Source organism: Harpia harpyja, chromosome 5 (assembly GCF_026419915.1).
Source record: "Harpia harpyja isolate bHarHar1 chromosome 5, bHarHar1 primary haplotype, whole genome shotgun sequence".
Classification (NCBI taxonomy): domain Eukaryota; kingdom Metazoa; phylum Chordata; class Aves; order Accipitriformes; family Accipitridae; genus Harpia; species Harpia harpyja.
In genome coordinates, this window is record NC_068944.1 from 70,806,972 (window position 1) to 70,821,903 (window position 14,932).

The 14,932-nt window shown below is 42.1% G+C and overlaps 1 protein-coding gene across 1 annotated transcript in view; it reads left to right on the forward strand.

Moving 5' to 3' along the window:
* Nucleotides 1-14,932, forward strand: part of TG (thyroglobulin) — a 158,675-nt gene that overhangs the window by 80,312 nt on the left and 63,431 nt on the right. Inside the window, exons 39-41 of the mRNA XM_052786814.1 lie at nt 1,908-2,001; nt 6,714-6,873; nt 11,729-11,928. Of these exons, the coding sequence (XP_052642774.1) occupies nt 1,908-2,001; nt 6,714-6,873; nt 11,729-11,928 (454 nt within the window). The remainder of the gene's footprint in view (nt 1-1,907; nt 2,002-6,713; nt 6,874-11,728; nt 11,929-14,932) is intronic.

Below are 14,932 nucleotides of genomic sequence, written 5' to 3' on the forward strand. Positions count from 1 at the left end.
TAGCCGCACAGCCTCATGTACGTCGGAGGGTTCTGGTGAGACGTGGCTTTTTATTTTCTCAGGTGCACAGTGATTTTGGGTTAACACACACACCATCAGCTCTTTGTGTCTGTAGCCACAGCGTGGTGTCTGCTAGGACTTTGGTAAGAGCCGTCTGCCTCTCTGGTCTCTTTTGAAGACCTGGTGTTGCAATGAGCAGCCTGGCTGAGACTTTCAAAGAGATTTAGGGACCTTAGTTAACCTGCTCCTATCTTTTGAATTCTCAGTGCTTCCTTAGGCCAATGAAGAACTTGGCCATTATCTTCTATTATTCATTTAAGGTTAAAAAAAAAAATTATTTGATCTTAGCACTATGGAGGTGCACTTGGAGAATCAGAGGGACCTCCCTCTGTGTGTGTATAGAGTGTTGACATCTATATTTTTTTAGGACTCTATACTGGTGTTGCACAATATTTGCATATAGGAAATTCACATTAGCACAGTGACGTTACTGATGGAAGAGAAATGTTTATTTATCATCCTGGACCTGATAAAAGACTTTTAAAAAAGCCCAAACTGACCAAAAAACCTGTCCAGCTGTTGGAGTTTCCAGCTGCTGGAGGAGCTGTGGACTTGCTCAGCAGGTGGCAGCCTTTCCCTGGAGTCCGTCCCAGCAGGAGGAGATCCTGGGAGCTGGAGGTGCTGGGCATCTTGAGCTGCTAACAAAAAAAAAAAAAAAAAAAAAAAATAGCCAGTGAGCACGGGTGATGATTCCCACTGCCCTGTGGAAATCTGTACGATTAATAGCGTTAGATCTGTTGTCCTGGCTGGGTTCCTACCTGGGAATTTGTATTTTCTCTGCCTAAAATGGTTTTAGTAGTTTTATTTGGAGATGATGTGCTTCTTTATGTCAGTGTGAAAGCTATTGAGTGATATCACTGTCCTAGGAACCTCTCTTATGGAAAGATTTTGTAGAATTGCATTAAAGCTGGTCCTTTTCCTTGTAGTTTTCTATTAAATTCCTTGCACTTTCAGTGTAAAATTTTACAAGGGCATTAACAATGATAATTTAGAGATAATTCTCTGAGATATTACTGTCTTTTCCATAGCCTCTTTTGGCTTCTTCCCTAATAACTTGTGATGCTTTTCCATAACTCATTATGTGATATAAATATGGCTGTGAAGTAGAAGGAACTGGCTTCAAAATAGCTTATATCTGACCTGCAAAAGTCATCCAGTTGATTCTTCTTATGGAGAGACCTCGATCACATGAATCTCATACAGATGATGGCCAGAAAATGATTCTCTGTACGTGGCTGGCTGGCTGAATTCCTGTTGAAACGTTACTTTTAACATTGCTGGGCACTGTTAATAGTCTGCTATGACGCTTAGAGCAAACAGATTTTAAAAATGCTTTAAAATTTTGAACTTAACATATTTTCCCACAGACCAGTAGAAATTAAAATAAATATAAATAAATGTAGCCCACAGACTATTAGAAATTAAAATAGAAAACTGGCATTTCAGCGAAAGAGTGGCTTACATAGGTTTGCAGGCAATAGCAGGGGGAGACCTGTGCCTGAGACCCCCAGTCCTGCTCCCCTTACATCTGGTACTAATTTTGTGCAATTTACACAAAGTGTGAGTTTTCTGAAGGCTTATTTTCAAGTTCTAATATTTTTAAAATGAGGCTGGTTTTCTGAGGGAAGGATTCTAGATGTGAAAATGCAATGTGTTTTTTGCATTTGTGTGTGTGTACAAACCCACGTATTTGTTACTAAGGTACAGGTGGGCATAGTTTTAAATGTGATTGAGATCTACAGATTTAAAGATTTTATAAACTTAGTGCATCAAAATATAAGGAAATAGAAGCAGTGGAAAAAGAGTACAAGCCTTTTTCTTGTCATTCTCTCAATCTGTGTCTCTAGGGCAGCTTGTTGGCAGCCAGGAGATGGAGAGGCCCCGTCATACTCTGTCAGTGAAGACTGCCTATATCTGAATGTCTTTGTTCCTGCCACCACTGTAAGTAGGAGTCAAGTCAAATTTTTTTGTAGCTGAGCACTGTCTCTTTTCAAAGTACTTTTAATTGGCACGAATGACTGGTTTTCGTGTGGTCTTCACAAAGCCCTGCAAGGTTAAATCAGGTGCTCTGTTGTTTGTACTGGTGCAAGAGTATTCCCTAACAGGCTTTCAGTGAGCCGTGTTTGGGTAACTAGGAGGGTAGAAAATTAAAAACCTAGAAATAAGAGAGCAGCAAAGAGGGAAATAAAACACAAGAAGGTGGCAGCAAAGGAGGAGAAATTAAGGACAGAAATGGCAATGTCCCTGAAATGAGACCATTTGTCCAGGAGATGATAACACGGTACAACACATCACATCAACACTTACCACCAATCAAGCAGCAGCAGATGAGGCTTTTTTCACCCTCGTCTTCACTATTCCCCTGTTGATATCTGTGGCAGCTCTGTTGAAGAATGAGGTTAGCAAGCAGTGCTAGTTTTGTGCCCAGCCCCCAGAGCATAAAAACAGACGTTTTAAAGACGACTGGGCCAGTGGTACAGTCTGAGAAACTATCATTTGAAAGCTCTTGAATTTCTCATTCCAAACAGATATAAAATAAAGCTTCAAGTTAGAGCCAAGCTTAGATGATTGGCCAAATCCCTGGGGGGCTGGGGATAAAGATGCTGAATAACATGTGAATCCCATTGAAGAGTGCGCCCAGAGCACAGGAATAGAGCTTTATTTTTTTCCACAGTACTGGTAACGTTCAGAAGGTGACGGTGGTTATAATAGAAATTTATGAGCCTGTCATACTGCAAAGAGCTGGTCTAGCTATCTGACAGCAGCACACAGAGTCCCTTGCAGGTCCTTTTAGTCACCAGAAAGACCAGCAGTCTGTTTTCTCCCTGCAGCACCAGACTGTCATTTTGCCTTGAGTGCAGTCATTGCTTATTGAAAACATCAGGTCACCGTCCCAGGCAGTTTGCCATCTCTGCTTAAGTGCTGTTTTCAAGATAGCTTATTTGAAAGCATTGTATTTTCTAACATCTGATAGACTAAATAGGCTTGTCTTTTCTCCTTAGCAGTACTGAGAACTGAATCCCTCCTGCCTTTTGTAGAGGCGTAAGGTAGAAGTAGGTCTGATCAAGTCAATCAGTTTCACATGTGTAAGTCTAGCCCAAGAGAGAACCAAAACTTCTGTTTTTGCAGAAGTAGCTGGGAGCAGAAGGCATGGCATTTTCCTGTTTCTTTTTGTGGCTAGCTCTATTTTTTACTCACGTACAGAGAGCTATAGTTATATATTTTCAGCCCATGGAAAGTTAAATTGGCTAGTAAATACTGGATATAAAATCTCCTGGAGAGCAGTGAATGCAGAGGTCATTCAGGAGCATTTTGAGCCTGAACAAGAGCACGGTGCGGGGGCTGCTGCCTGTCACCGAAGGACTCTTTAAGTGTCAAGCAGTGAAGAAGGTGAATGACATCACCTCATTTTGCTTCCATAGCTATGTGTACCACATAACCCTCCAAATAAAACTGGCCCTTCTGAGAGACTTTTTTCCACCTATAACCATCACCACCTGTCACACTAGCAAATCAAAGCTGTGCTTCAGTTTGATTTACAAAGCATTCAAATGTAAGATCAAGAGTTGAAACTCTCCACTAAATAAGAATAGAAAATGTACTCTCTCTCCACTTCTCCCATTCCCTGCACGTGTTATTCTCATCCCTGTTGCACTGAATTCTTTACAGAGCAATATTGTACAGTAGTAAAAGCACTGGATGTTGCCTGGCTCGGTAGAGTTTAAATCTATCCCTGCCAAGTAGCTCATTAAGCATTTTACAGAAGGTTGGAGAAGATGGTTCTGAATATTATGAAGCCTTTCAGACTTCCAGCTGACTTGCAGCTTCCTGGTGGATGCTGAATTTCTCTCCCCCTTGCGAGTTTGCACATGGGACCTAAGCCCCCGCAGACATGAGACCACAGTGGAGTTGCAGGGCTACCCAGAAGACATCCCCCTTCTACCTAAGCCAGGGACCCATGTCCCAGCTGGAAGTCTTTGCACAGATTTTACACCTCAAAGTATGACTCTCTGCATTTTGTTGCTAAGTATGGACCAAAACCCTGCACTGGGCAGTAGCCACACGGCAGCCGTGGCCTGTCTACGAGGAACGTGCTGGCCCCATTCTGCCCAGCTGCCGCGTGTGCCCCGCTGCAGCCTGGCATTGATACTGGAGGTGCTGCATCTGAGCCTGGTACCAAATGGTGGTGGGTGAAGGGACTGGCTCCAGCAGGCTTTAGTTAAGGCCTTGTGTTTCTTCTGCCGCACAGATTTAATTGCAGTGGTTGGTTGAATTTGGTTGAGAACAAGGCTTGGGGGAAATTCACTTATATTCAAAATAAATTATCCAGCAGCTAATGTACAGTAAGAAAATAATTGGCTACCAAATATATAGATAGATAGATAGGTGACGTGAAGTATCTCATATTGTGAGGCACAGTTCAATTACAGCATGAAAATAATTGTGCTGTGCTTTTAAAATGGCTAACAAGAAATGGGAAGGCAATTACGTTAAACAGCCTTCGTCTAAAATGCCCAAATCCATGACCTCTGGGATTGAAATCCCTTGAGATTAAAACCCAAATTATTTTTCATGATAGTTTACCTTTACATAGGAGAGGGATATGTCATTGCTCGATGCAGACTAGAAATGGGAATGCTATGTCCAGACATTTGGCACTAGGCACAGCCCCAGTACTGAATCTTCCCCCGAATTGCTCCATATCTGTTGCAGCAGGCTTTGTTTTGCTGTTTTTAACTTTTATCTCCCATCTTTGCCTTTCTTAAGCTTTTCGTCACTACAGCATTGGGTAAAGTCAGTCAGCATAATGTAATATACAACTTACAGGGCAGCTGGGGGTCATGGTGCCATGCAGGCTGTGGACACATGGGAAATGCTTAGTTTGGACCTCAGGCTTAACCATGCTGAGCTGGAGGGACAGAGCAGGCTCAACATCATATTTAATGCCATTTTAGCTGACATGGCTCAATGTGGTTGTATTTTAGAATGAATTTCTATGTGAAAACAGATTCTTTCATTTTTTTTTTCTTTACCCCCATCTCTCTGTGCTGCACGTGGTGCAGAAATGGGAACCAGGGACAAGACAGTGTGAATTAGGCAATTCCTATTCAGGAGCAGAAGTTCCTGAGAGAGAACAGCATGTTTCAGTGCTTGCAATTTCTGGGGTTTTCTTGGTAACATTGTCAAGTTACAAGAAGCCTCTGAAGTGATTCTCCAGATAGATAAGTGAGGAGTGCACACAGTCCTGACAAATTAAGGGCAGCTGAGGGGATTTTGCCTCCTATCCTGTAATGTTGCAGGGGGCTGCAACCATCACTTCTCTGTTGCTTCTCCTGTACAGCCAGCTGCGTTTTTGCTGGAGTTATTCTTTGCCAGAGCAGATGGGACTGCTGTGTTTAGCTAAGCTCCATCCAGAAAATAACAGCAACAGAGCCCAATGCCCTCTAGCTGCAGGCAAAAACAAACCTCAGATGTACTTTGATGCTGCTGCGGGGGCCACCAGCCCTTCTTTGAAAAACACCACCAGCTGCCAAAGCGGAAAGCGGGACGGGTGGTTGTGAGTGACCCGCTGCCGAGCGGAGGAGAGAGGAGCCTCCTTCAGGATAGTCCCAAAGTGGGCAATAGGGGGTGAAAGTGCTGAATGGACAATTGAGGTTACACTTTGAAAAACCCTTTCTAACATTGGAGCAGGTTATTCTGCTTTATGCAGCAGGAAGGAAAAAAAACCCCAAAACCAACCCCCAAAACCAAACCCCTCTGTATGTGTCACTGGTATTTCTTCTGAGTGTCACCTTGACAGAGCTTTAATCTGCTGGTGAATGCTGAGGTCTCCTGGGGCAGTTCTGCTTTTGTGCAGCCTGGCTGCAGCCCTGCTGTGTGTGCAGAGAGGGTCCACACCGATGGGGTGCTGCTTTGGGAAAAAGCCTCAGTTTCTGAGCAAAATCGGGTGCAGCTGCCCATCATAGCTCCTTCCCATACCAGGAGTCCTGCTGGGCTCTTTCAGGGCAGACCCCCACTGTGCTTAATGAGAAGTGAGTCTCTCCCGTGCAGAGACAAAGTCCTCTCTGCAGGACCACTCTATCTATCTAGTAGGGGAAAACCTCCATGGGGATCGAAGGAGCAATGAGGAGCTCTTGTCAAGTGAGATTTTTGAGACTAGGCAATGTTTAAGTGCTGAAGACTGGAGAGTAGGAAGCAGACCTGCACAGCTATTGCATTAGTCCTGCTCAAGATGAAGCAACTCAACAGGCCTTTTCCTTCTCCTGTTTCCCACTTGTTTGAACTTTTCCTGTGTGTTTGTGTAAAGCAGACATGTTACAGCAAAGATGAGCCCACCACGTGCTCAATGGCCAAGTCAGCAGGATGGGTCTGCCTTGAGCTAACCTGGTAGAGCTGTTGTCTGGTGGAACACAGTGGTGCCATTATATCTTCTTTATACTGGACATAGTGTGCTCTTTAATGGTATATAGGTCATTGTGGACAATTTAGCCCTAGAATTTCAGACAGATGGCCAGATATCCTCTCATTATGGTCACTGTTAAAGACCTATGAATGGCTGAGATAATATTAATGGGGAAGACGCTTGTTTTCTCATCAGTGCCCTACAAAAGCAGTTGGCTACAGGAATATTAACCTGGTTGTTGTCACAGCAGGTCAAAAACATGTCAGTGTTGCTGTTCTTCCACAATGGAGGGAGTTACAATGCTGAGACAGGAAAGACAACCATTGATGGATCATACTTAGCTGCCATCAGTAACATCATTATCGTGACGGCAAACTACCGAGTCGGTGTTTTTGGCTTCCTTAGTACTGGTGAGTCATGGATTTCTAGAATAAACACAACTATGGGCTAAATTGCATTCTGTAACACTTCTGTTTCTTGATCTGAAGAGAAAGACTGGAGGCAAAGGGACAAGAACAAATAAAATGCAAGCATCTCTTTCAAAGCACTGGCTAGACTTCTGTTTGCAGATGCAACTGTGGATATTGGGTTTTGCAGACACACATGAAGATCGGTTAGGCATCAAAATTCCTGCTAATTCCAGTGACCTCTCATTGTGGATATGGTTTTCAATGTCTCCAACTTCCAACTGTTCCATCCATGAAATTTTGCTAATGCTCTACTGTGCCCGTGTCGGGGTGGGGAAGAGGCAGAGAGGGATAATGCAGGTTAATGGTGAGAAGGACATGAAAGTATGGAAAGTATAGCACAAAGATAGTTGGTTGTTGCTCGGTAATTCAGTCTGACTTCTTCTCTGAAGGGTTTGCCACACTGAATTTGAATTCTGTTAACCCCTTTTACAGTCCTGGACGTGACTGAACATTTGTGTGTTCTGCGTTTGCATCCCTTCCCCATACTCTAGTGTAAAGGATACTTTTGCTCTCCTATTGCCTCCTAATATCAATTGCCATTAAAAATTATACAAATTCCCATTACATCCAGGATTTTGTCTTGTACACGTGAAAACGCACATTCACATCTCCCTAAACGTTTGTGGTAGTGCCATCTAGTCTTTGGGATTATTTTTCTTTTCATTTTGCTTTGTATTATATTTGCCTGTTTAACCAAGTAGGGAACACTCTTATTTCTACCATTTTTCAATTCTGGCTGGGGCAGGGGAACTTAAGGTAGAGAGCCATGAAGAGAAAACACAACAATTGCAAGTGGAGCTCTGGCTCCATTGGTCTGGTGGCAATCCTTGGTCTCTCTAGTGGACATTTTAATACCTTTATAATCTTTAGGAGGTTATATTTGCCATGTTTGCAGATACCAGACCTACATATTTGGCCTCATGGTTCTTTTGAGTAATCACTGCTAGTGACGCTGGGTGGATTTTGCCTAGTTTGGGGTTATAGCTGCAGCTGTTGGTTATCGTTTCCCTTCTCTGTTTTAGTGTTTTGTTCAAAGCTCACTCCCAGCAAAGCCTGGTTTTTGTTCAATAACTAGAGAGCTGGCACTACAAACTCCTTACTCATTTAGATAAGAAGCTGGTAATAGGTGTATCTGGGGAAAGAATCACTGTTTTCATCAGTGCAAACTAGATGCTTATGAAAGTGATACTGTGGCTTCATTTTGGCTGGAGCCAAATGCAGTGTGGATATGTGCTGTGCAAGATTCCATTACGCAGCACTGCCCACGTGTTACCCACTAACCTCCTTCAGCCCTGTGAATCTCACCTAGGTTTCTTCCTAAGTGGAAACTGCTAGCTGGGCTGAATATTATATAGCAGTATTTATATGATGGTCCATAATTTAAGGATCGGGATGAATTCTCCAGCCTCTTTTTAATGGGGATCTGCACACCTGGCCCAAAATGTCAGTGCATGAGCTGAGTGTACTGAATTTGCATTCCTGCAAACCTTCAGATAGGGGTGGTCCATTACAGATGGGGAGTGATCAGGGACCTTCTCCTTCTCTGTACTGTTGAGATGTAGCCAGGGAAAAGTGCAGTCTTTCCTGGCCTCTTCCCCTGTGGGAAATCCTGGGTGTGCATTTGGGAAAATCCTGTTGCTCCGGAGGGAACTGGAGCAAGTCGGAAAAGCTCTTTGCAAGAGTCAATGGAGCAAGCTAAGCACCACATGCATAGGAAGCCCTAAAAATTCCTTCTGTGCCACACTCCTGTCTCCCCTATGTCCCCTTCAGTCCATGTGGGGGTCATGAGCTGTCGTATGTCTGTACCAGTCTCCCTGTCAGCGTGGATTTTCAGTCATACCCATTCTGTTGAGCAATGCTCCCACTGCAATATCTATTCTTTGGTCCACCACAGGTTGGTGGAGTACCTCTGACTCCTTCTGTACATGACCAGTATCCACTGGGGATTTTCAATGAAGGTTATCAACCTGGGTCAAATACTGTAAGAATTTTTCTCAAACCAAATCCTTAATGACATACCAGGGATGTTTCCATTTTTACTGAAAGACTTGGACAACTCCTGGTCCTTTGGACCCCCAAAGGCAGCAGACGTTCATCCTTAGGATTGTAGGGACATTAGGAAAAGGACTGTCAGAAAGCTCTGAAGTTACAAATGAAAGTTACGATCCTGTAAGCAATATCAGTTTCATTGTCCAACTAAGAAAAGTGCTGAATCCTCTCACACTGACTTCTTATAAATTGCAAAACTAGAAATGACGGAGTTAAGTGGAGATTTTGAGGTATAAAGGGTAGTGAAAACAACAGATTTCCCTTTTTTTGTTTGGGTTTTTTTTGTTAGTTCTGCAGTTTTGTTCTGTCATTAACAAGGTTTTTGCAAGCAGTCAAAAAGATCTTATTCTTCTAAGTATAAAGGATGTTTAATTTAATTTTCTGTTGCCCATTAATGTTGCAAAAAGTGATGCACGTTCTTACTTGTGCCTTCACCTCTCACTTTGCACCCAGAAAAGTTAAGGTGAATTGCCAGTGATATGGATGGCAAGACTATGGAGAAGACAGTCACGTTTTCAGGCCTGATTCTTTCAAGAGTCCATAAAGTCATATAAAACAGGATTATTTTCATGCTTAAATTTAGCACTATTGTTCTTCTCCAGTTTAGTAATAACAGAAATGCATATGTATGTCGTTGTTTGCTTCCTTCCGAACACTGGTTTCTTTTCATTCTCCTGTGGTCCTCAGGAATGTGATCTTCCCCTGCACAAAGGCAGTGGAAAAGATTCCTGGCAGACACGTTTCTTTTGGTCTAACTACCATGAATGTCCATGCATGCATCTGTTCCCTGTGTGGTACATTTCACAACCTGGCTGTGCTTTTTGCCAGGGCAAAAGGAACTGGTTACATTTCCCTCCTTGGTCTTGTTTAGTGTATCTGTAGTGAGGCACATTGTGTGACTAAAACATTTACATGGTTTTACATACAAAAATTTCTTCACTGAAAGGGTTGTCAGGCATTGGAACAGGCTGCCCAGGGAAGTAGTGGAGTCACCATCCCTGGAGGTATTTAAAAGACGTGTAGACGTGGCACTTAGGGACATGGTTTAGTGGTGGACTTGGCAGTGCTAGGTTAACGGTTGGACTCCATGATCTTAGAGGTCTTTTCCAACCTAAATGCTCCTATGATTCTATGATTTCACTTCTTCTGGGGAGGTCTCACGAGGCATGCAGCAAGTTCCTTTTTAACAGCGTAGAGTGGGTTTATTACTGGATTGAGAACCCTAGGAACTGGTTGTGGTGTGCAGAACAAACTAAAAAAAAAACCCTAAAAAATAAAGCAGGGAAAGTTTTTCCTCCATTGCTTCACTGGCATGGCTTGGCCTGATCATCTGAAACTATGGCTATAGGTGGAAGGTTGTAGTTTCCGGGGCCATTTAGTTCTTGGCTGTCCTACTGGAAGGGCACTTATAGTGGTAGCTATTGTGATGCGGATATCTGTAAGAACTGCAAGGCTATCAACATCTGGTCTCCTTTATTCTGCTGCTTAAATCCACCTCAGTAATATCAACAGTAATCTCAGTATCTCAGTAATTCATTACACTAGGCATATGGATATCTACTACACGATGCATGCTTTCAATTGTTCTTCGCCTGAGACGGGGCTACCTGTCCACAAAGTGGCAGCTTTTTATTCCACTATGTTTTCATTTTGATTCACTAGTTTCTGAGCCTGCCCTTACTTTAAAATTGTACTATTTGGTCTTGGCAATGGAAGAAACAAATAGTTTCAGCTGTGTTTCTATTCCTGGCTTTTCTGTCTTGTCTTGTTTTTTTCTCCCAAGTTTCAAATGTGGAGAATTTAAAATCATTAAAAATGAATGGCTCATTGTGGATTAAAAAGAAGTAGACAGTGAATAATAATTTTCTATTCCTTTCTTACGGACTGTGTAGGAATTACTTATTTCTGCTTTTCTTGATATAAAATTAAGCTTGCCTAGGGGGTTGCATCATTAGATGCTTTCAGCATTAGTTTCCTATTAATCAAAGTATCAGGTTACCTCTGGTTGGTGTTAAAAAGAAAGTCTTTTTCAGTGGCGATACCTAAGCATGGGGTGTACACGATTAATTATTTTGCTTTTGTTTTCATGGGAACAAAAATATGAATACATATAAATCAGATCTCTATCAGTTAGACATGGGTCAATCTCAAAGGATATTTATGGAGATATTATAAATTATAAAATAATATCTGTACATGTGTAAAGACATGAAAAATTATGTGTTAAAAATGATTGGTCAGACAGGGTAAGTGTAAAAGGGATGTAGGAAGCAAACAGATGCAATTAGGTGTACTCCAGGGAAACAGTTGATGACCCTTATGTGTCCCTTCCAACTTGAGAATTTGGCAAACACACTGATTTTTTGTTTACTTTTAATTCATTTTAAGATCAAGCTGCTTATGTAGAAAAAGAATCTTACGGCCTGAATTTATGGATACTTGAGCCTGGATTCAAGTCTCCTGCCATGAGGTGTCCAAAAGAAGCTTAGAAGTTGGAGTGTTATTTTCCTATCATTAGGACAGACAATCAGGCACCTCCAGGGATGCCTGGTGGAGTGGTAAAAACTGAAAGGGAGTCAATCTGTAAAGTGTTGACCTTGGAAGACACCACTTCAGACTTAAACTCTGGTATCAGTTTTGTCGAGGTTCAGCTGCCAGAGCTGCTAAAAATGTAACATTTAATCAAAACTTCAAATTTTTATAGTTTTATTTCTTTTCAGACCTATTTATTTATTTTCCACAATAGGTTCTCCTGAGGTGAGTGGAAATGCTGGCCTTTTGGATCAATTAACAGCTTTGAAGTGGGTGCAGCAGAACATTGCTAGCTTTGGAGGAGATCCAAGCCAGGTTTCTTTAGGAGCCGACCGTGGTGGGGCAGACGTTACCAGCATTCACCTGCTCACAGAGACAGTGAATATGGACCTCTTCAGGAGGGTTTTGTTGATGGTAAGTCCCATTCCTGCTACTTTGACTCCATTGAGAAAGGACGTTGTTACAGTCGTGAGGATGTTGCAGTGTGTGGGCGCTGGTTTTATTTCATCCATACCTTGGCAGCAGTAATAGGGCTGTTATTGCTATAGTTATTTTTCATCTCACCTGTGACTGCTATCTCCAGGAGCTGGGTGCTTCACAAGGATGTACAAGAGATGCACTTTGGTGATTGAATTAGTCATAGTAAGAATCTGGTTTTCGTCACTGTGGTTTTTTGTATATTATATAAATAGTCTTGTTTCATAACTTACAGGTACAACAGGTTAGTTTCCATTCCATAAATATGGTTGTTGATCAGCAGTTTTTAGACTCTAAAACTGACGAGGCAAACATCCGCATGTTTAAAGTATCCAATCTTTTTATCTGATCTCATGACAGATTTCATTTAAAAGAAAAAGCAAGTTTCAGAGAGAGAGTAAAAATCCATTTACCCACGGGCTTGTTTGCTGTCAGCTCGGACCATTTTCACAGCCACCCAAGTGATCCGTATTTTTACAGCCCTTCCCATGTCAAATCTCAAGACTTTGAGATCAGCTTTGTCAGCATCGATACTACCATTGATCTTTATAGCCTCAGGTGAGAGTAGTATGCTCTGAAATGACCCTTAATATTCAGTGGAGGTTTATATATCCAGCAGAAGTTGTACCTGAACAAAATGATCTCTGCTAGCAGTGTTGACTTGAAACAGTGGGCAGAGAAACAGAATTCTTGGTCCAGGAAACTCAGGGCCCAATTAAATAAAATCTTGCCTTGAAAATAATGACATCTCTATTCACTACATGATTCTTCTTCAGCTTGCCCGTGTTCCTAGAAACATAACTTGCTTTTTGGATCCCCATGTCTCAATAAGATTATTTTAATTGCATCACTCTAGTGGGGAAGGCAAGGGAAGTTGTTGAAAATTGCTGTTCAGTAGTTGTTTTTTTGTGTCATTCTCAGATAATTCCTCTCACAGTTCCTAGATTTTTACTCAGCTCTTGGCATAGCAGTTAATTTGCTAATAGACCCAGGGTCCTTTTCTCTCAGAGTACAGTTTCATCCTACTCTTTCTCTGAAGTCACAAACCCTTCAGCGACGTGGCTCAGGATGGGGCCCTGTGCAAGCTGTAACAGGATACTGTGCAATTTACCCATTGAGCAACTGATAAAAGGGAAATGCAAGGACCTCTGCTTATCATTTTTTCTGGAGTGTAGTTCCGCATTGCATCTTTTCTTTCATAAAATAAAGTTTAAACTCCTGCTTTCTCCTACAGCAGGACTTCGCATAATGGAAAACAGTGGCAAGTGCAACGAGCAGGCAGGGGGATCAATTCTTCCCACTAATCTAGTGTTTGTACCTGGGACAGTGCGGACCACTGTCTCGGCAAAAGCAGGATCTCTACTTATTTCAAAGTAAAGTTAAGTATTTATCCTTACAGTGTCACGGTGGATTTAGTTTTCTTGTGAAATACACTGATAAAATAAAAATGAGCCCTAATAGCAATAGCTTAAAAATATATTTTATCTTTTTTTTTTTTTTTTTTTAGTAATGAAGTGATGCAGAATGCAACTGTTGGTTTACTCAGATTTCTCACCTAGACCTCCTGTAAGGGGATGTATCTTGTTTTTGTTCCAAAACATCAAAATCATTGCGTACTTTTAATTTTACTGTAAAAAAAGGAGGTGCACACAGACTGAGAATCATGAAACCGAGAATATATACCAGATACAACTTTCCTGAGGGAAAATCCCATGAAGCAATACAGCTTTTCTGCAAAAGTTAGTTTTGCGCTCCTTGTTTGGGTCTTTGTCATGCATAAAAAAATGATACTGTTTCTTAGCATGCAAAGAAGTGTGATGTATGAAACTTTCTCTACAAGAAGATGTGCACCTGAAATAGTGAAATGCGTTTGAGTTTCCTATGTCTGCCCTATAATAGATTTTGTTTGGAACAGATCTGAAAAAAGATTGTACAAAATCAACACAAAGCTGTCGTGGGGACTTTTTATAACTTTTCATCTTTCAGTAGTATGATTAGAAAAATGTAGTCTCAGTGATTATGGTCTTGTTTTAAATCATTTAGAGAACATTAACATGATGTTTGACTTCATCCTTTGATTAATTGATTTATTTACCAGTGCAATTTTGATGTAGAGGAGTGGTTCGATGGTATGGATTGCCTCCATCTCTTGCAGGAGGCTGTCAAGGGCAGATGTTAGGTGTCCCCTCCAGGCATTCTCTGGTGGGTGTCAGGAGGAGACCTCCCAGGCTTCCTCCACCCAGCTCAAGGGAAGACACCAGGACCCTCCTGGCCATGGAAGCAGGTCAGCCAATGGTGGAAAGACCAGATTTATTGCCCTACTGAAAAATACTAGAGTCAGGTGCAGGGACCCTAAATATCCCTGATCCTATGATTAGCTACCCTTTAGATCCCCTTTCTTCCACTTTTTCCCATCTCCTTCTCTTTCCCTTTTTCCAGCCTCATTCCCTCTCAAACCAGCCACCTCTGATTACTTTTTTCCATTGGTCACAGTTTTGCTACATCCTTATCCAAATTTGGTATTTCTGATATTGTTTCTTAGGTAATCTCAGATTTGTATAGACTCACCTCAGTACTGTCAGCCCTTGCAAGATCATGCTTCCCAAAAGTTCCCCAATATAGTCTTTGAGTTATTTGTGAGAAATGGCCAGACCTCACAGAATTTCCCCATAACCATCTGTGAAATCCAGCTATCCCTTATGGCACAATTCCTAAGTTTTTGTCACCTTCTCATGTTGTTACTGTGAGGGTGACTGAGCGCTGACACAGTTTGCCCAGGGAGGTTGTGGAGTCTCCATCCCTGGAGATATTCCAAAGCCATCTGGACATGGTCCTGGGCAACCAGCTCTAGGTGGCCCTGCTTGAGCAAGCGGGTTGCACCAGGTGACCTCCTGAGGTCCCTTCCAACCTAAACCAGTCTGTGATGTGCGCACCTGTCATC